Below are 20,868 nucleotides of genomic sequence, written 5' to 3' on the forward strand. Positions count from 1 at the left end.
TGGGACTACTACTTCATATTTATATGAAAAACGGACAAAACTGGACATTGCTTGGAGAAAGAAAGCGAGGAATTTGAACTACCTGGTAAATTCAGACAATATGTGTACTTGGTTCCAGCTAACGTTGTACTTTACTGTGAACAAGTTAGCATAGCACAGGCCTGATCGATGCAAACTCCATTTAGAAAACAAACAATTTAAAAGTTGTAGTCCTGCTGTCTTGCTGGGTGACCTGACAAAGCATGAATTTATTTGTTTAACAAATTGGCATCATGCTGTAGTCATTTTGGCATCATTTTGATACCTTCATTACAATTAAATCACTGCTAAATGTTTACTTTGGTTTATACAGCTGAAGTAATCAAAAATTAAAAACAGCTGCCTGCTGCAGGTGGACACAAGGCTGATGAGGGTGGAGCGAGTGAATCTAAACAGTAAGGTTGTGGGCCATAAAACCAAAACAATACGTTAAAAGATGCAAAAACGCTCCGTAGAGCTGAAGGGAACTGCAGTTAGGTGATAATCATCTTTGTGTCACTTTTGTTTGTCACTATTAAAGACCACTGTCACATGCACATAGCTATTTGATGCATTGCTAATATTTGTTATAGCAGCTTTAAAATTTGGTTAGTAAAGAGCTGTGACAGAGGTATGTACTGAGGAAGGCCTTTTACAGTTGAAAAATAAACCTGTCAGTGCTGTCTGGTGGACAAACTATGTAACTGCGACACTCTTATCAAATCTTTGGTATTTCTGTACTGCAGTTCCTTGTTATTTATAAATACATGATGATGAGCTAAAATCAGACAGTAATTGGCCTGCAGATGTATCAGTTGCCATTCTTGTTAAAACCCGACTCATTCTTTTTGAAGGAAACGGTGTAAGAAAAAGACTTTCAAATCCAATCTGTTTGTCTAGACATCTCTATCTTTATTGTCAATCATTCCTTACTACTTACCCCCCCCCCCCGCCACACACACACACACACACACACACACACACTCTCCTCCTCCTTTCATTCACACATTCTCTCCCTGTCCTCCTCCCTTTTTTTGGCTTCCTGCCTTCTGCCGTTTCTCCTCTACTCTCTCCTCCCTCTCTCTCTCTCTCTCCTCCTCGCTCCCCTCCTACCGTTTGGACTGCAGTAGTCTCTCCTCAGCCTCCTGTCTTTCTCTTAGCAGCCTCTGCAGGTGAAGGATCTCCCTCTGATAAGAAGCTGTCCTCCCTTTCGCTGCCTCCTCCAACACTGCCAGTCTGGTTGCCGCCTGCCTCCGGTACACCTGCGCGCACACACACACACACACACACACACACACACACACACACACACACAGAGGAATGAGATGTGGAGTGTTGCTATGAAAGAGGTGGATTTACATGAAGGACAGTGCAGCAGAGACAACTGGAGTGGAGGAGGGGGAGTCAAACACACTGGGACAAGGTGAGGAATCACACACACACACAAACCTGCTGGTCTGAGAGCATCTGTACTTCAACTGCATTTGTGGTTATTTGGAGGGTGTGTACTTGTGTGTGTGTCCAGCAAATAACAGTTCTGTAATAGGTTTATATTTAAGTTGTTGTATCAGCAGATCAGCAGCTGCTGAGCTGCGGACAGTTCAGAACTACTGCAGGTAGTGCAGCACACACACACACACACACACACACACACACACACTCATACAAGTGGAATACATGCTTATGTGGACTAGTTTACCTCAGCTGATGCAGAATGAAAGTCACAACAATAAAGCTAAAGGAGGGCCAGTTAAATAAAGAAAGAATCAATGAAAGAAGACATTGTAAGAGAGAAAGAGGAAAATTAAGATGCACAAAAGGAAACAGAGAGGTAGATTCTGTGTGTTGCTGCTCAGAGCCCTGCAGCTGCAGAAAATTTTGTGATGAGAATAACAAGGTCTGTATAAGGACAGATAGTGTGTGCATGCCTTCTATCAGTTTTTTAGGTGTGTGCGTGTGTGTGTGAGTTTATCACTCGATAAAAGGTTAAACTAACAAGTTGATTTGATCCTTTCACTCTAAACAATCTTGAATTATCAAGTAGCTGGCTCGTCTGGATTTGATTAGGATTCTGTACAGGAGCAGTTAAGCAGATGGATTTGATACTGATGCTTCTGTAAGGCTGTACTTCTGGAGATATCCTAGCCCTTCTTTAAAATCTAGTAATTACCATGGCCGATCAGAGTGAGTGACTGGTGAGGTGTAATCATTCAAACATGTTCGCACAAAGCATATTTCACCCCCAACTGTTCCTACCTACTGTATACAGAAAGCAACAGCAAGCAACCACAAAGCACTTACAATTCGGCTTTTCTTTATAAAGCCCTTTTCAGAAAAGTGCCAGACAGATGTCAAATTTTTTTTCCCCCCAGCCAACCAATTACAATTAAAAGCAATAGGGGGATTCATGTTTCTCCCAACAACAAAAAAAAACGTGGAAAAATTGGCCATTGTAATAACTGAGCCAAGCTAAGAGGGAGAGCAGAGGGATCACATACAATAGGGCGTCAGGTGGCTGAAAATGTAAAATCGAAACAGTTTCAACTTTCTATTTTTATTTTACGGTATAAATGTTTGGCCTTCGCTTTAGAAAGAGAGCTTGCTCTCAAAAGAGGCCACCTGATGAAAAACAGGAAAAAGAAGAACTGATTTGCCCGAGACAGACTTCAGAGCTGAGAGCATGGAAAAATTATTTTTGGGCTGGATAAAAAGGACTTGATGGATAAGGACGTGACTATCATTACATTTTAAGATGAACAGGTTATGTACAAAGATTTTCAGAGAATGGCAAAGTCAATAATAAATCTAAAGAAACATTTTAACAAGTAGTTTATGAATTAACTATGTAATGAATAAGAACAATGCCTTAATGTATTTGTTTGTATGTACTGCCCCTCTGTGAAAAAATGAAAGTGAAATCAAAAGAAAACAATAACCTATAATGTGTGTGTGTGTTTTTGTATTAATATTTATAACCTATGTAAACTCAGGCAAATAGTAGACCAATTTGTTTGTGCCTGGAAACCGAAAGGGGTGTTTCAGCCACCACTATATGACATTTTCAAGAAGCGATTTGATGAGGAGGTAAGTTTGACATGTTGTGCAGTCTTTCTATTTTCATACCTTAATGTTACCATTTCTTCCACATGGCTAGAAACTGTTGCACAGATGGCAGAGCACCTCTTTCTCAATAAATTCACTTTATTTCCAGACCAACAATCCACAGAAATGAAAAAGGGGAAAGGAAAATCTAGTCCATACAGAAGAAAATCAGACCATCATCCATAAAGCATTAAATCAACATCATTGCGATCAATTACCCATTTTCATGATGAATAAACAACTTGCTACATCAGCGTAGGTTGCGTTTTAATCTGTCCAGACATAATTACAGACAACAGAGTCTAAACAGAACACATAGTAACATGGCACTTTTGAGCACGTAATCATTCGCGGACAGTTAGACACACAAGGGAAAGGGTTGTTCAGCAGCAAGGAAATTTAAAATGCCTACTGTTAAATGGACGCATGAATGATGTGAAATTCTGTTAGCAGTACCATATGCCCAGGAGCTTATTGGTATTCTTTTCTGACCAATGATTGGCAATTTAAGACTCTGAGCACTTTTCATACCTGTACCTTATGTGAGCAAGACACAGGAACGTCCAGTAAGAGCTGAACAGTCAGGCCTTGACATCGAAGCGTATGTGAAATATGCGTACAGGCTATTGTCCTTTGCATATAATTTACAATATTGTCATTACATACCTATCTCATCCATCAAATCATCCGTTACAGACATAGGATGACCAAGATATGCGGCTTGTTCTATATGACACTTTGCCTTGAACGTAGACCAAATTTCTTAAGATTGTCTCTATATGATATAATTAATTCTGTCACAATGATAGTTACACCACACGTGGCACATTTTGATAATGTTTAGATTTTGGTTTATACCTGATATCATCTCTTGTTTTATTGATACTGGTATTTTAAATGTTTTTGTTAAACAGACTTTTTGCTCTGTTTCCACAAAGCTATGTGTAGAGGTAGAGGTCACAAATTACAAGCAGTGTTTCAGCAAGGCAGACAGTACGCAATAACTGTGAGTTAAACAGTCAACAGTGCTGCAAGTAATTAATCGTGTGACTGATGACATATCTGACATGGCTTTTATTTACTGACACCTTACTAAACACTATGGAGTGCAGACTGGTGTGTGGGTGTGCATATGGAGAGACAGACAATGTAAGAATGGCACAAATACTCTACCTCTAGATAAAACTAAGTACATCGATATCACATACGTGCAGCACACCTATCTTAAGTTTTACACAGGAAATATAAGCTAGCCCACTTATCCCAGGACCCTGCAGACGTGACACACACCTCTCGGCTAACAGTGATGGTCTCTCTGCAGGAGAACATCTTGGTGGTTATTGGGTGACAGGATTATGTCATCAGCCACCAAGCTCTTAACGTTTGATGTACTTAAAGGGAAGCAACAATCATGAGCTATTTCCCCTTGACCTACTTTATGGCCAAAGATTTGATTCTGATTTCTGTTCAAACCACCAACCTACGATGTACTGACAACAATGCCAATATGTTTTAAGGTGACCAAAATAATCAATATATTGACCGATATAACTTTAAATACAAATATGTCTTTATCATTTGATAATAACTTGTTATTTTGGACTACCAGGAGTGGTCCAAAACTGGGTGTAGTTTGTAGTTTGCAAGATGCACTCAACAAAAGTTTGAGAGCTCAGGGACAGCAGGGTGCCAACCTTGTCTTAGTAGGGCGCCAGCAAGGCCCTACTGTGAAGTGGATTCCAAATATTTATCTGAATCTGAATCTAGTGCCATCAAATGCTGGGCAGGTACTGTGCATGCTAGGAAACGACTTCTGGTGTAGCTGTATTATTGTCCGGATGGAAACAGAAATAGAAAGAGAGTTTAATGGCTTATATGAGCCGTACAGAGCCAGAAACAGGTTTTGGTGATAAAAAGGACAAAACGTTGTGAACATTTGTCATAACTCAGGAGAAATACAGCAGCCTGTTGCACTAGCTGTGAGTAAATTCAAACGTGGGATAGTTATAACGTAAATTATTCCTAAGTTGTGATTTATGAATTACTAAAATAAAAGCGGTTGCACTACGGAGATAAATTACAATATATCTCTACATAAAAACTAACTAGTTACACATGCCTCAGGGTAGGTTTAAATCATAAAAGGACACATAATTATAGTCACTAATGGTAAAACAGCTGTTTTTCTGCCCTTCAACATAATTATTTTATTCACTGCTTATCATTTTGCACCACAGTAATCCAGTAGAGACCAAATTTATTGATATGATATTTCATCGATCTAAATTGCTATGATGGGCTACGATGCAAAGGGGCTCATGCAAGCCAGAAAGCTAATGCACACGGTAACCATGACGATGGAACTCTTCGAGATGGAATTCTTTAATCGTTGATTGGCCACTTACCTTAGTTACGACTTTACGTCTAAACTAGTTAGGTTATGACTCAAGTAATTGTGGTGTGACCAATTTTAGTAGCTGATTTAGTTACAAACTACCTAGAAGTTACTAAAGCTCTAGTGTCGACTTTACGCCCTGACTTAAGAGAGAACTTCCACACAGCTGGTGCAACCCAGTGCAGTCGAACTGTGACCTGGGAGAAACCGGGAGAGGGCAATGCATCTCTTGGGAAAATCAGGATTGTTGGCAAGTATGCCTTAGCCTTGAATATGGTCCTAGCTCTCTCCCCAGCCAGCACGATAATTCCCAGTTGTGCTCAGTAATGAATGGATTTGGCACTCTGTTGGAAAACTATAATCTCGAAAGTAAAATGTCGCCCAAGCTTGGCCTGATCAACCCCTCAGGGAGGCAGTAGGGCGCCAGCATTACCCCAGCTGAAGCAGTGACATTTAGCCCTCCCAACAAGCTGAGCAATGCCAAACCAATACACCCCACCCCCAGCTGTAGCCCAGAGTCTGGCTGACCTTCTCCACACAGTAACAAGACAAATGCAAACAAGTATTTTTATACTATAATCCAGTGGGGGGTTGTTGTTGATGTATTAAAGATGTCATTATTTTTTAACACTTCTTCTTAACACATGTTTCTCCACACAAGTTTCACTAACAACAAATTACTTACAGTACACACTGCTCAATACAAACACTTCTGCTGTTGGCTACAAGGTTTTTTCAGCAGGGACTGCGATTCGATTTGATATCAGTCTCAGCCATGTTTCTGTAAATTCCAAGCTAACATTCATCTACCTTTTCACTCTTTAAGATAAGGATAGGACCTCCTGTTAAAATGCTTCCTGGCGTCCAGACTCACACCTGACAATACTAACTTTCCCCATGGGCAACCTAGAGGCTACAGATGGATGCTGTGGGAGAGCGCTGGATATACCGCACGTTGCAGTGACTAGCAGTCACTGCCTTATGCTGAAATACAATTTGTGCTGCAACCAGCAACTGCTGCTGACTGAATGCAGAGTAAATCTTGAGCTTGTGTTCAAGGCTGCCAACCTGCCGTTATTCTAATTAAAACCTCACAAACATCATATCCCTTTATGCAATTCATTAATTCACAAATCAATATGTTGTCTAAATTCTCTGCAGCAATAACTCAATTCTCTCAACTATAAAGCAAAATTGAATGTGCAAAGAGACTGACCTGTTCTGCTGTAATTGGCTTCCTGCTCATTGTCATTGGCAAAAAAAAAAAAACCACAGTTGAGGTACTGAAGCAGTTCCATAAGACAGAGAGACCACCCTCCACACCTGATCTTATTACAGCTAATAAGAGACAAGTGGATGCATTGGATGGGAGCACAGTGAAACAAAAGAAGACAATACAGGAAGTTGAATTGAATGGATAAACCTGGTTCGCCTGCTGCAGGCATGCAGTGGAGCAAGAAGAAGTGAAGTTCCAGAAAAACACTGTGGTTGTACTTGTTGGCTTCCAGTGGCTAACCATTGAACGATAGAAATTTAAATTTACACTGGGCATCTCCTAGTAGTCAACAGCAATATCTTGTGGCTATCTGGGCGGCTCCAAGGTGTGAATATATAAAACTTCATGACTGGGAACAAGGTTGCGGTTGAGATAGAGCATTTATTGTAGGTCAGCTAACTTTTCTTGGCTCAGTAAAGGTTAGAAACTATGTAATTTCCTTCTAAGGCAATGGAAGAAAGAAAGGATCTACTTTGCCACCTCTCACAAGACTCTGCTGACATGCCCTTCTAGTTAACAATCTCTGACCTTTGCTGAGGCGAGAAGCTCTTGTGGTGCAAAGAGTCCACATGTGTGGAGGTTTGTTGGAGGTTGGCCTGCAATTGCAAAGGATGACACTATGGGCTTGGTGTCATGAAAGAAGTAAGATAAATAAGCCTCTTTGTCTGTTGCGTTTGAAAAACTTCAGAGAAAAGGGTGTAGTGGCCAATAGCACACAAACACACACAACCATGCACCTACCTTGGTAGAGAACTGGGAAGACAACACATCTTACAGTCATCAGATTAACTCTGAGCTCTCCTGCTCAGGTGTGTCTCAAACATCTGCCAGCATCAAAGTCAACGGCACAATTAGTTCTGGTCTTAAACAAGTTAACTGGCACGTACTGACACGTCACTGTCTATAGGATGTTCTCTTCAGTCAGGCTCAAGAATTAGCAAACTACAAAACACTAGTATACCTGGCCCCATTACAACATGTGATTTGGATTCCTATTGTAAAAATCTTGTCAGATAGTAAAGCATTGCAAATGGCTAGCATGGCCCTGATTTATTACATACTAACAGTTTGCCAATTGTTTGGCAGGACAGATCCTTGTAGTTTGTTGGTCTTAGTGGGACTTACAGTTTTGAAGCATGTTATAGCTGTATAGAGCCTGATAGTTTAGTGTTTACCCTCTGGGCTATTTTCTTATTTAGTTGTTTATCTCTTCTCTTTCATATATATAATTTACTGTAGAGGTAATGGAAGAAACTTTTTATACCTCTTTGGTATTTACGCTGTGTATTTCTGCAGAGCTGTTGGCAGCCTAATAGTGCGTACAGACTGTGGTCGATTACTGCTATTTCTGCTTCCTAGATATGTTGTTCTTCTTATGTGTTCTACATTTTGATTAGGAGGCAAAAGGGCACAGCACTGCAATCTTGATGTGGATACTGTCGTGGTTACTGTGGTGTAAACAAGCTAGAAGCTTCCGCCAATCCATTGCGGAAGTCCCTTAAACCTGCATTCTATGGAACAGCCAGCAGGGGGCAACTCTTCTGGTTGCAAAAAGAAGTCTGGTTCCATTAGAAATAATGGTAAAATGACCCTACTTCTCACCAGATTTATTACCTAAGTAAACACTTTCCTAGTGAGTTTATTGTCTCACTCTGTAGTTTCATGTCTTCAATACAACATGATGTTCATTTAGTAAATTATGGTCCCATTTAGAGGAAAATAGACCATAAAGCGAGTATGCTTCAGGTCTGGATTATTTGTGATTGACAAGTCGTTACCATGGCGACCTGCCAATAAGGCTAGAGTGACTCGTACCCACGGCACTGTTGTCAGCCCTGTTAAAATGACAGTTAAGGTGAATTACAGATGCACCTAGCTAAGCAAGCTAGCTAGCTCCACACACGGCCGTTAGCTCCACCGTCTCGTCCGGATATGGTCACATCTGGTGCCGCTGTTTGCAAATAATAAACATGGCAGCGCCCTATAGGCCAAACTCAAGGCTACAAAACAGCAGTCCACAAACCAACTGGTGATGTCATGATGACTACGTCCACTTCTTATATACAGTCTATGGGTGTAAAGCGGAACGGGTTTCCACTCAATCGGTAGTAGCAAATATCCCATGAAGTACAGTACATGAGGCCAGCAACGTTGTCACTGCCTCCTACAGTGGCAGCAGGGCTACCCTCACCATGTTTTACACTGGAAAACAAGGCACCATCAATAAAAACTCAATACCTGAAAGTACATGAAGAGCACTCTTTTGGTATGTGGGTAAAGTAAACCTGCATTAGCACAGGGAGAAAATGCAAACACCACACAACAGCTCAGTTAGGTTAAAACCCAGGACCTCCTTGCTTTGAAGCAAGTGTTCAAGCACCCTGCGCCATAAATCTATTCCCATACCAGATACCTCTATGGGGGCACTGCAGAAACACCCTGACACAAAAACACCTTTATTTGACTGTGCCTGCCAAAAAACTGACGAGCCAACTGCTCAGATTATATTTTTAAATGTCCCATTAAAACATTATTCAGCTCGCTTGACAGAATATAACCATTACTTCAACTTTATTTTCATATTATGCTTTTACTGTCAATAACCTTACTTATTTGAACATTTAGCACCTCGGCCATTGTTGCAGCAGGTTGTGTTCTGTTAGTGCTCGCCTTAACCCTACCTAATTGGAAAGCTCAGTAGATAGATACAGTAGTGCTATTGTAATGTTCCAAATCTTGTAATGTCAAAGATCTATCATTAGAGACTATTATTTATTAGATTATTTTATCTTTAATGTCAAACATTTGAAGTAGGAGTGTTATCTATATGACTAAATGTGTGTGCGATCAAATATATATGAAAATGCATATACTTACTTCAAATACATCTAGAAAGTTCTAGACAGCTGATTTAATGTATTTTAACAGGTCAACTGTTAAAAAATGAAGGAAGTTTACCAAAAAACTGCTCTGTTTTTACACCTAATTGTTGTAAACAAGGATGAAAGATCTGCCAACAGCAGCATAAACATAATACTCTGGATCAATGGCGTAATTCAGAGAAGCATCACTAAGCAGATATTCTGACAGCAAAGGTCAAAGCTATCATCAACAAAAAGGAGAGAGTCAGGGGAGCAGAAAACATAAAGGACAGGGAGGATTTGTTCCATCTTGTCTGCAAGATACAAAGGGATATTTTACAAATCGAAAGCCACAGACACACACCAACACACGCTAATGTGTAGCCATCTAAGAGTTGAGGAACAGCGGGGTGCATTTGGGGCTTTTTTGTGAAGCATGTGTTGTGGCACGCCTGCTGTAAAGTCTGTCGGTCAAAATGTAGTAGGAGGTAGATCCTCCACAGTTTTGTTGTAAGTCACATGGAGAGTTTAAATGTTTTTGTCAGTCTTTAGACCTAACGCATATGCACTTGATATATTTGAGCTTATGTTGTAAATGGAATTTGAAATCCAGAAGTCCACTTTGATGGCAATTTTTTGACACATGCAAGGAAAAAGTACAACCTTGTCAGTGGAACTGGAAAAAGTCAGACTGTAAATCTAAACCCACCAGGTTACCAAGCACTACCCAAAAAGTGAACGGTATTTTGTAGAAGAGAGCATTAATCTATTTTCCCCATATCATATGCTATAAGTGCAGGTAAACACAGCGTTTGATCTAGTTCGTCTTGCCAAGATCTATGCAGAATATTGACTGTTGTGTAATTCTGGCTGTAAAGGTGTGGATGCAACAGAGTGTCTGGAGCTTGGTGTTGTACAGACTACTGTAGCTGTGGTAACACAGCTTAGACTTTGCTTTTATCTTGGTGATTAAAGTATTTTCCGTTACACAACAAAACCTGTTGATCAAAGCCCTTTTCGCTTTTATAAATACTGACATGTGACTGGGAGTGGTTTATAGAATAATTTAAAGTGATACTTCATTGATTTTCCCCATGGAGAAATTTCCTTCTGGTTCGACCACCTATGAGAGCTCATGGCCAGATACAAAACATGACTGGAGCCAGTAGGGATTCAGGGGAATAGGTACTTACTGTTCTAACAAACAAGTGCTCCAAATTAAACATCAAAATACGTTGTTAGTAACTTAGTAACGTTTAGAATGACATCATTTCATAATTTGTCAGTGCCTTCTATTACAAATGACTGTTGACTAATAGCTTGGTTTTATACTATGGTTAAGGGTTGGTTAGGTTCAGGCAAAAAACCCACTTGGTTAGAGAATAAGGTTACCAGAAAGTATTGACTGTCAGATGGAAACAGGAAACTAACAATGGTCTCAGGTGTTAAAGCTGGTGCTTTGTTGACCCATCCATCGACCTTGACCTCCTTCCTACTACTTGCTACTACGGCCACTAGTGGGCTTTGTCACATTAACATAATCATACATCGTTTTGGGGCAGTTGCTTAAACGAATGATGCTGTCATTGTTCTTGGGAGGACTGTTTTGTTGTAATTGGTGAAATTAGCATCTTAATTAATAAGGAAACAACTATGCCAACTATGCAGTAATACCACAACAGATGAGGGGAATGGGATGTCGATGGCAATGACACAACTGATAAATAGTTGCACACCAATACAAATTTGTGGGCTACAGACTCGTTGTTTGGCTACGCAAAGCCTGCAATATGTAATGTGTATGTAAAAGACACTTTGCCTGTTCAATAACTGTGCAACAGATAATGCAGTAAGTGACATGGGAGGTGTATCCTTCAGTATCTAGTACAAGTATCTATAATTTATCCTGCTTTTAGACTGTATTAAGGCCTTTACTTTTAATGGATTGAATTCTAAAGCCATCTAAAGGTGGCATGTATGCATGTAGAGCAGCCTTTAGTTTAAGTATGCACATCACATCCACTATGAGTGCCTTGATTGACTGTGGGGAGTCTATGAGGTCCAATCATGGATGTTTATGAGGTCAGGAGGCGGGTATTTCCTAGTATTTTTACTAGGAAATATGTTGTAGTGGCATCTCACAATCGCAGAAAGGCTCACTTGATTGAGACTTACTTTGTTCTTGTTTTTATTGCTCCTCTGAATTTTTTTCTTTTTCTCAGTATTTCGCATGGCTTACATTTTTGGTTTGGTCATGTGCAGTCTTGCTTGCTTTTGTTTATGTAACTTGCGCTTGACCTTTTGAAATGTCAGCTTTGGTCCACCCCCTGACCTGTGTTATTCCCCCTCCATATGGCGCTACATAACCAATTTGAAATCAATTTTATGCCTTTCACACTCAACATATTTACCTTGGAGACCAACTCATCAGTCAGTCAACCTGTGAAAAATTTAGTCAACCAACCAGTTAACTTGCCTGTCAGACAGTACACCAGTCAATAAACCGATACGTTAGTCAGAACAATAGACTGTATAAAAAAGAACACGTATTCATAAATACATAATGCTACACTAGGAAGCTGTACATTTCTACACTTTTCATGTGGAGACAAGGACTGATTGGTTTGATATTCAACCACACTATCAATCCATTAGTTATCACTGCCCTCAATTATTTATTGTCTTGTGACTCTACCCGCAATACACCTATAGCTGCTCTGTATCACACTGGCACACCCCTTATGAGCTTTCTGTCATTTCTCCCTCCATCCAGCGTTTATCTACCACCCATATCCTCTTGTACCTCTCAACCAACCAACCAACCATACACAGTGACCAGAAAATACAGTTTGCATTCTACATGTACTGTAAATACATACTGCCTTTCATCTCTATCTGGCCACAAGATTAAGACAATTGACTAAGCCTATCTTAATAGTCTTTAGCAGCTCATGACACCAGGCTTCCTAGTAGTATGGGTATGCTCTAATGCTCTGATCTTCCAACACCAAGCTTTCCAAGGTTGTGTAGTGGAGAATCTGGCAGCAGATAAAGAATGGAAAAACATAGGTTGTTGAACCAGAGCAGCCCAGTGGAAACTTGTGGTGTCCCAGATGACAACATAGCTATGCTGCTCTGGATCATCTGGTTGGTCCTCAAAGGACTGCATATAGGAATAGGGTTTGGTGATGAATAGCTTTGCACATAGTGTACCCCCTCACAAACCAGGAACCTCACAATGGCACAGTCAGCAATGTAATTACTCAACTCAAACTTTTCTAACTGTATTAAAATGTGACTTTTTAGAGATCTTCTAGCCAAATTCTATAAACAGGTTTGTTGCATGTGTGGATCTATTGGAAGCTCCGAATTGGATGCACAACTGCAGAGCAGTAATGCATATTAACAGCTGGTAAATGTAATGGGCCATTAAAGCTGGCAATGAAAAAAGAAGAAAATAAGAAGAAAATAAGCTGATATACCATATTGACAACGTTTCATAACATTAAAAAGAGTAAAAAGTTGAATGTTTGTTTACAATGTAAATGATAAAGGATAGCTTTAAGAACAACATGAACCTTCACCTTCATGTTGTATTTTGCATAAAAAGGTACTGATTTGTTCCTTAATGCAGTGCCCTTTCTTTGTAACATTTAGTTGTCTAGGACTTCAGGGGAAAACTGGGCAATTCTGTTCCTGGGATTGATGCAGCAGGAGCTGGTTCTTTCTGACATCTGTCTGACATCTTTCAGAAGGCTGTTTAATGTAACAGACTGGTGGCTGAAATATTTAACAGTCAGCAAGTCACAGAGAGGCCTGCTGGGTAGCTGCCAGTGCAACATCCACCTATTCAATCTATATTTCATGGTCATGAATGAATCAATGAGTGTCTTTTCTTTACTGTATATACCATCTTACTGACATATAGTTAATAACAAAATATAGAGGTAAAGTAAGAAGTAACAAAAGGCACACACCACAGTAGGTGATGTTTGTTCTTTAGGACAATCTTCAGTGCTTTTCTGAACAAACTGAAAAATCTAATACAATGATATTACAGGTAGGTCACAGCTGCTGTGTTATCTGACTTCAACCTGACATGTAAGCTGCATAGCTGAGGCACAAAACGGTGAACCATGTGAACCACAGGTCGATTTTGGTGCGTTTCTCCCACACCAAGAAGCCCATCAAGGAGGCCTCTAGACTCTCGCATACAAGGCAAAAGCTGCCCAGTTGCAACCCCCATAGCAGAACAAAGGGGGACAGCTCCAAAAGGATATATCTGCTCATGCATAGCTTGAAATGCACTTAAGAGCAACATCTTAAAGTGTTATTAGACATGGTGTCTAGGATAGGTTCCTGATCTGTCTGTTAAATCAGCGGCGGACACAGAAGCTGCTCATTAAAAGGTATGGGGTTTAAGATTCTAATATTATACATGTCTTTTGTCAAATTCAGCAAAAATCTCCTCAGGGTCCGCCAGCTGTCCTTTCTGTGTGTGTGCTGAAAAATATCAGGATTTGTGTGTCAGGTAACATTCAGCTTACTCTCTAGTTTTCCAAGACATACTGTTGTTGTGATGTTAGATATGGTAGCAGGAGAGTTTTGAGTATCGCTATCTGGAGCTGGTGTGCTCGTTCTGGGACCGTCTCATCCTCTCTGCATCTTAGCTTTGCAACAGCAACTGTAGCGACAGTTTGCTAACCTACAACTTAGCTAACGTTGCTGTTACATTACTTGCTGTGTCATTGTTCGCTCGTGGTATTTGTCATGATATTGGATTTCTCCAGCATAGCTTACCCATCTTTAAACTCCTTTCTGTCCATTTCTTTTGGCACAATTGCCGAACATATGGTGGAGGTCACACAGTCATACACTGGCATAATGACACAATAAGAAAATTTGTCGGTTAAAAAAAGAAACTTCTGAATATTTATCTACCTGGATAAAACTGGCATTCATATTTCATCTTCTGCTGCTGGCAATTTGAAGAGAGCATAAAAAATAAATGCTGTTCTCCTTAAATCTGTAGAAGCAAGTGTAACATTTTAAAACAAGTCTATCCATGACATTGTAAAGTGTCCTTTCTCATTTAATTTTAATAGCTCATAAATATAAGCAAGGGATCTACATATAGAATAGGGCTTTATAAACGCATACAACTATATGATAAATAGCAATGTTAGCATACAAAACTGTGATACATGCACATACTAACATACTAGACAGTCTACATAATCCTTGATGGACAAAATAATTATTTTTCCAACTCCAAGAGTAGTGACTGGAATGTTCTTTTATAAGGAGTCATACTGTAACGTAGTTAATGAGATGATTAAAGTGAGTTAAAGGTTTTATATATATATATATATATATATATATATATATATATATATATATATATATATATATATATATATATATATATATATATATATATATATACACACACACACACACACACACACACACATATATACACACACATCATTGGCCTGAGATACCTCTTAAAAGTACACAGAAATAAACTGTTAACAGTTATCACAACCAAGCTGATTGCTGTTGGGAGACATAACTGACAAAGTCAAAAGAGGCAATTCAATGAACAACTCATTTCAAAACCAAAAAAAGAAATAGAGCAATGTCAAATAGCTGTTTAAAAATGTTTAAATAGTTACATTAATACATTAACTCATAGCAGTAGTATAATTAATTACTATTAATAAAGTATTTTGAATGTGAAATCTTAAAAGAGCTTTTATGTACCTGCAGATGACAGTGATCTGCTACAGTAAAAGATTTGGGGTGGAGTACAGGAGGTGGGTCTCTGAAACCCTGTTCCTATTTGTGCTTGGTTTCTACATGCTTACAGCAGTTTGACCTTATTAATAATGACTGACAGTTTCTTGCTGTTTCCCCATGGAGGAAAGTGATCATTGGAGTTTTCTTATCTCAGCCCTTTAGGACTTAGCAGGCAGCAATTATGTACAATCACACTGAAGCTGCTAGCATCAGTTAGTATTGATACAAGGCATAGTGTCAATAACAAATCTAAAACTTCACCCCAGATTGGTGCTGCTGTGTTTAAAGCATGTAACTCATGTCTATATTTTCTATTGTACTTTCTGTTACTTCTTTCCATTCTTCAAAATCCCTTGTGTAACTGACAGTAAAGACCATTCAAGTATTTGAAAATATCTTCACACATACAGTACATTAAGTAGCTCCAAGGCATGGGTGACAGTCATTTAATGGCCAATGAGGTTTTTTTAAATTGCATTTCTTTCACTCATGATGTTTTTTTTTCATCCAACAGTTTTGTAATAATGATTTTCATTTCCTGCATTTGACCTGAATTCATTCAGCAGGTACAGATTAATGCTAACAAAACACTCATTTGGTCAGTGACATTAGTTAGTATAAACACAATAGTGACTGACTTTTAACAAAGAACTGAGATTGATCTATAGGTAGTAACAATATAAAGGCTTCAATTCAGTGGCTGTTCATTTCAATTAAGAACGGGAACAACACTGTATTCTACACGAAATTACTGAATCAATAAAAAATTGTGAAGGAGCAGCAGTCCCTACCACCTCTCCCCAAATATCAATAGCATTTCTGGCTCTTGCTTTGCCACAAAGGGCTCTGGGATGACACCCTGATCCAACTCCCAAACCATAAATCATTCATCACCAGCAGGTACACAGAATAGAAGCAGCCAGAAAAGAAGGCAGAGCTCTGACCTTTCCCTGGCAGCAATACAGCAGATAATAATAGTCAGAAACATTAGCTTGTTCTGGTGCGATTTCCAACGTTCTAGTCAAAGTCACATGCAATGCTGGACTAGAGAAATACCATTATCCTTCTATCTCTCTTTTCTAATGTGTCTCTATATTTTTCTCTCCTTCCCCAGAAGATGAGTTGTCCTCAGGCTGAGTCAGAGGAGAAGAACTGTCCTCCACCAGAGGAATTAGAGTGTAAAATCTGCTACCAACGCTACAATGCTCATAACCGCAAACCTAAGATCCTGGACTGCCTGCACCGGGTCTGCGCCCGCTGCCTCATTAAGATCCTGGACATTACTGATGGGGCAGGCTTCATCTCCTGCCCCTTTTGCCGACATCAAACTGAGATCACAGAGTATGAGGTGTCAGCCCTGCCTGATGATGCTAATGTAATGTCCCACTTGGCAATGCGGGACAAATCCTGGAGCTCGGACCACAATGGCGAGGTGGTACTGACTCCTAAGAGTTTCTCCTCCTCCAGCCCGTCTCATGACTCCTCCAACTGCCTGGTCATCACTATAATGGAAGTGCAGAGGGACTCACAGCACTCCCCAAGCCGAAATGCCAGCTCTGACATCTATGCTGAGCAGAGCCTTGACTCAGTATCGATGGGCTCCAATGGGCCGGCTGATCAGGATGCCATGTCCAAGTTCTGTAATCATGTCCCACGCATTCTGGTCTGGCTGCTGGGTTTCTTATACTTTGGCTCACTGCCTCTAGGAATCTACTTGTTGGTGATCCAGAGAGTGACACTGGGCATTGTATGTGTTAGCTTGGTGCCATCAAGCCTGACAGTTTGCCTGGTCTACGGGTTCTGCCAGTGTCTGTGCCAGGGAATATGTGACTGCTCCTCCAGGGGCTGATAGGATGCTACCCAAAAACTGGTGGTCCTAGGATGGGATAAAGTCAGCTCCAGTAAGCAGGTATTAGATGTGTTTTATGGATAGATAGGGGGCCCAATGGCGAAGATGATCCAACACAGGCTTTATAAGCCCAGTAAATGACCTAAAAGGACCTTTAGTGTTGGTCTAGGCTTTTGCCTAGACTGCTGCAACTCTGAAACCAGTTTGGCCAACAGGAACAGGGCCCCTTACAAGCTCTGTTAGTTGGGGCAGCGCCTATACCTACATTTCTGTAATGTATTTCTGTAACCTTTATTAGTTCTGTGTTGTGCGAGTATGACATAGTCTAACAAAACATTTGATGGCGGACCATTAATCTTTGACTTATATAACAACAGCACTGATAGAGTCCTGGGCCCTCATTTATCAACACTGTGTACCAAATCATGCATGCAATCAGTTTTAAGTGAAAGGTGGGGTTTACAATTCCTTTAGGATGTCTGTATATTTTGGTATAGCTCTAAATCATGCATAAACACAGCACTTTGAGGTGACAAAGGAGCATACAAATGAAATGCCATACACCAAATGGCAAGGCTATTTATATAATGGATAGAATGTGCAATCTGTAAAGAAAAACTCACAGTATTTCTATAGTCTAAATTAATATTTAACATAATTTATTATATATGCTATTGTGGTACTGGTCTTGCCATCAAGTGAGAAAAGCATTGGTCCACCTATGACATCTATGGGTTGAAAGATATCAGGATGTTAAACCTATTAATATAATTCTGTTGCAACATCTTTATATCCTGGTTGAAACACTGCTCTTCTGGGGGAATGTGATTGACAAGTCATGCATTAGCCTTTGCTACAATATTGACATTCCAGTTTCTGTGTACAGTATTGTTCAACAATGCAAGGAACAGAAAAAGACTGTCCATTTGGCTGGATTTTTCCACCATAAAAATGCAGTGTTCTAATTAAGTATGTCAAGTAAGGTAGAAAAAAAGGACATTTGCATGCAATGCACATTTCAGCCAGGACAAATTACCTGTGAATTGGCCGTAACAATTTTATTTGTTACCTATTTTACTGTCACAGCAGTAGCTTTGGGCAAATACGTTGAGGTTATTAATATCGCTTATTGAATGTGCCCCTCTTCTTCTCTCCCTCTCTCTCTCTCTGTTTGTAATACAGACACACACCATTCAGGTTGTTGTGTTGAATTGATTTGGTGCATGTGAGGCATAAACCGGACTCATATCTCAGGTTTTTTGATACTCTTGATGTTTAGCAACAAACTTTAGGTTTCTTGGTGGGTTGAAAGAGGCAAGGCTGCTCTGTTGTTTTTTTGTGGTACTGGTTGTAAACAGCTCATTTAGCTCAAAAGGTACAGTTTAAGGCTATGGGAGTTCTTTGTTACCTTCATGGTGCACATACTGCAGAAATGTCACAATAAATAATGGTGTTGCTTCAACAATTATCAGATTTTTAAATGCAATTTCAAACGCTCTGCACAGTGCATCACATGTATGTAGACAAAAAAAATAAAAAAATAAAATGGAATTTATGATCGAGTCTCCTTCAGCTTTAAGCTTCTCCTGTGATTTCCAAAAAAATTGTTTTCCCTATAGCTCTGTGACCAAAACGTAAAGTGTGTCAGAAGTTTGTCTTTGGAGACATCTTGTTGAACTGTTGCAGTGATACCCAGCACAGAAGGACATTTCCAGCAGCACTTAAGAGGTTTCTATAAATTGTTTTTAGGAGTGTTTCATTGTGTAGGTGGAACTTTGTGTTCACATGCATGGTGGGTTTTATCAATGGACATTACTGTTGAGGGTGCTTGTAATAATTATGCACCTTCGACAACTTTCTTGTGCTCAAAAGCATACATGTGCAATTTTACTCTTAGGAGTCAATTTAGAACCTTTTCTGCACAATGTTGATAACTGAGGGCGCTGGGCTGATAACTGTGAGATATATTCAATGATAAACTTCAGGTAATGATTTGTTTTTTTTAATATTCATCTTGTGCCAAACCCCTCTCCAATAAATCCCGTCCATTCTCTGGAGTTGGGGTTCTATATATTCCTTTCTTACCTTTCCTTTGCAAACTTCTTCCTCCCACTTTTTCTCTACCTGCCTCTGCCCACTCCTTCTATCTTTCCCTCTGTCTATGATTTACTGACTGCAGCTCTCAGCTTAGTGCCACACTACTGATTACAGAAGCAATTAGACAATGAAATAAATGGAGAATTTTCTACACATTGCTTGTTTGCTTATTTTTATGTCTGCTGTCTGCTGATTCAGTCCACTTTTTGAATGGCAACATACCTCTTGTTATAGGTTAGTCTTCCATAGTCTGTCTCGTCAAACTCAAACAGACAGGATTTTGTTGTTGAAAGTTTTTCTCCAAACATTTGCAAGCTTGATGAGAGGTCTGACTGCACACAATTACTTTCAGGTGTCAATAAAATAGTGATAACTAGTGAAACTAACTTAAATTGATAGTATTTCTAACTCCCTCTTATTTTTTAAAAGTACTATGATGGTCAAAGACACACTCATAAAGCAATAAAGTGCTGAGACTGGTTTATACAGTCCAACCAGCTGAAGACAAACAGAAAAAGCAACAGAAAAAACAAACAAAGAAATGATAGATGACTGACGGGAGTAGGTCAGACTGTAGAAAGAGATTTTATTTTCTGCCTGAGTTGGCAGAGCTGTTGGACAGAGTGCTTGTCAGCTGAGCGTTTGTCCTGCTGGTTGTACTGACATCTAAAAGGACCCTGCCTTTCATCTTTCTGAACTGAGTGGCAGGTCACATTAAAAAAAACATCTCCTACCCTACATCTGAAAACAGAATTACCATCCTGAACCAAAATATAAGACAACCCTGAATATGAGAGAACACTGTCATCAGTTTTCATTGCTCTCTTTAAAAACTGTTTAGGGTCAGTGGTCCCAACACTGTGACAACGGAAGAAACAAATATTCATATGATCCTATGGTTATGGTTGATCACTGGTAAAGGTTCTTGGGAAAAAAATGCAAACTAAGAGCGGAGGATCATTCTGAATTAGAAAAATAATCATCTTACATTGACGTCAAGAAGCATGGGTCATGCAAATCTGTGACCTGGCTATATTTATACAAGCACTCACTAAAATATTCAACATTTTCAGGTGTTTCAAGGAGATGGGGCATGAATTTTAATTACACATGAATAATGTAGTCACAATCTGCCCTCTCTTTATAGCACAGACTTAACACACAAGCCCTATCTTTTCAATTCACAATGTGGCAACATGCATTACAATCACTATATGTGTTAGAGCTAGAGTTGGGTATAGACATTTGGATGGTCACTAAAAAGACAGCAACTGCTGGAGTTTGCTAGCAGTTCAGGGTGGTATAAAAAGTGAGAGCTTGAACTTTGAATTTACATTACCATCTCAGAATCAATCACCTGCTGCTGTGAGTTTGAGCACCTCATCAAGTTCAGCAGCCCCCATGAGCTGCGGTGAGATATAAAAGCAAATGTGCCGTGGTAAGGTAAAAAAATATATAACATTTGCAA

General features: G+C 39.6%; 2 protein-coding genes across 3 annotated transcripts in view; one reads left to right on the forward strand and one right to left on the reverse strand.

Moving 5' to 3' along the window:
* Positions 1–20,868, reverse strand: part of cep89 (centrosomal protein 89) — a 73,508-nt gene that overhangs the window by 19,744 nt on the left and 32,896 nt on the right. The window contains exon 17 of the mRNA XM_038700761.1: positions 1,132–1,280. Within this exon, the coding sequence (XP_038556689.1) occupies positions 1,132–1,280 (149 nt within the window). The remainder of the gene's footprint in view (positions 1–1,131; positions 1,281–20,868) is intronic.
* zgc:165481 (uncharacterized protein LOC100073327 homolog) lies at positions 1,274–19,455 on the forward strand. Of its 2 annotated transcripts, XM_038700765.1 has the most exons (3): positions 1,274–1,441; positions 1,848–1,858; positions 16,569–19,455. In XM_038700765.1, exons 1-3 carry the CDS (start codon positions 1,378–1,380, stop codon positions 17,301–17,303), a joined length of 810 nt encoding a protein of 269 aa, XP_038556693.1. In that variant the 5' UTR covers positions 1,274–1,377; the 3' UTR covers positions 17,304–19,455. The 2 variants fall into 2 exon arrangements, with proteins under 2 accessions (XP_038556693.1, XP_038556692.1); XM_038700764.1 differs by lacking the exon at positions 1,848–1,858 and having other exon boundaries at positions 16,569–19,452.

Source organism: Micropterus salmoides, unplaced genomic scaffold (assembly GCF_014851395.1).
Source record: "Micropterus salmoides isolate LMB-PRFRI ecotype aquatic unplaced genomic scaffold, ASM1485139v1 Ms_hic_scaffold_6, whole genome shotgun sequence".
Taxonomy (NCBI): Eukaryota; Metazoa; Chordata; class Actinopteri; order Centrarchiformes; family Centrarchidae; genus Micropterus; species Micropterus salmoides.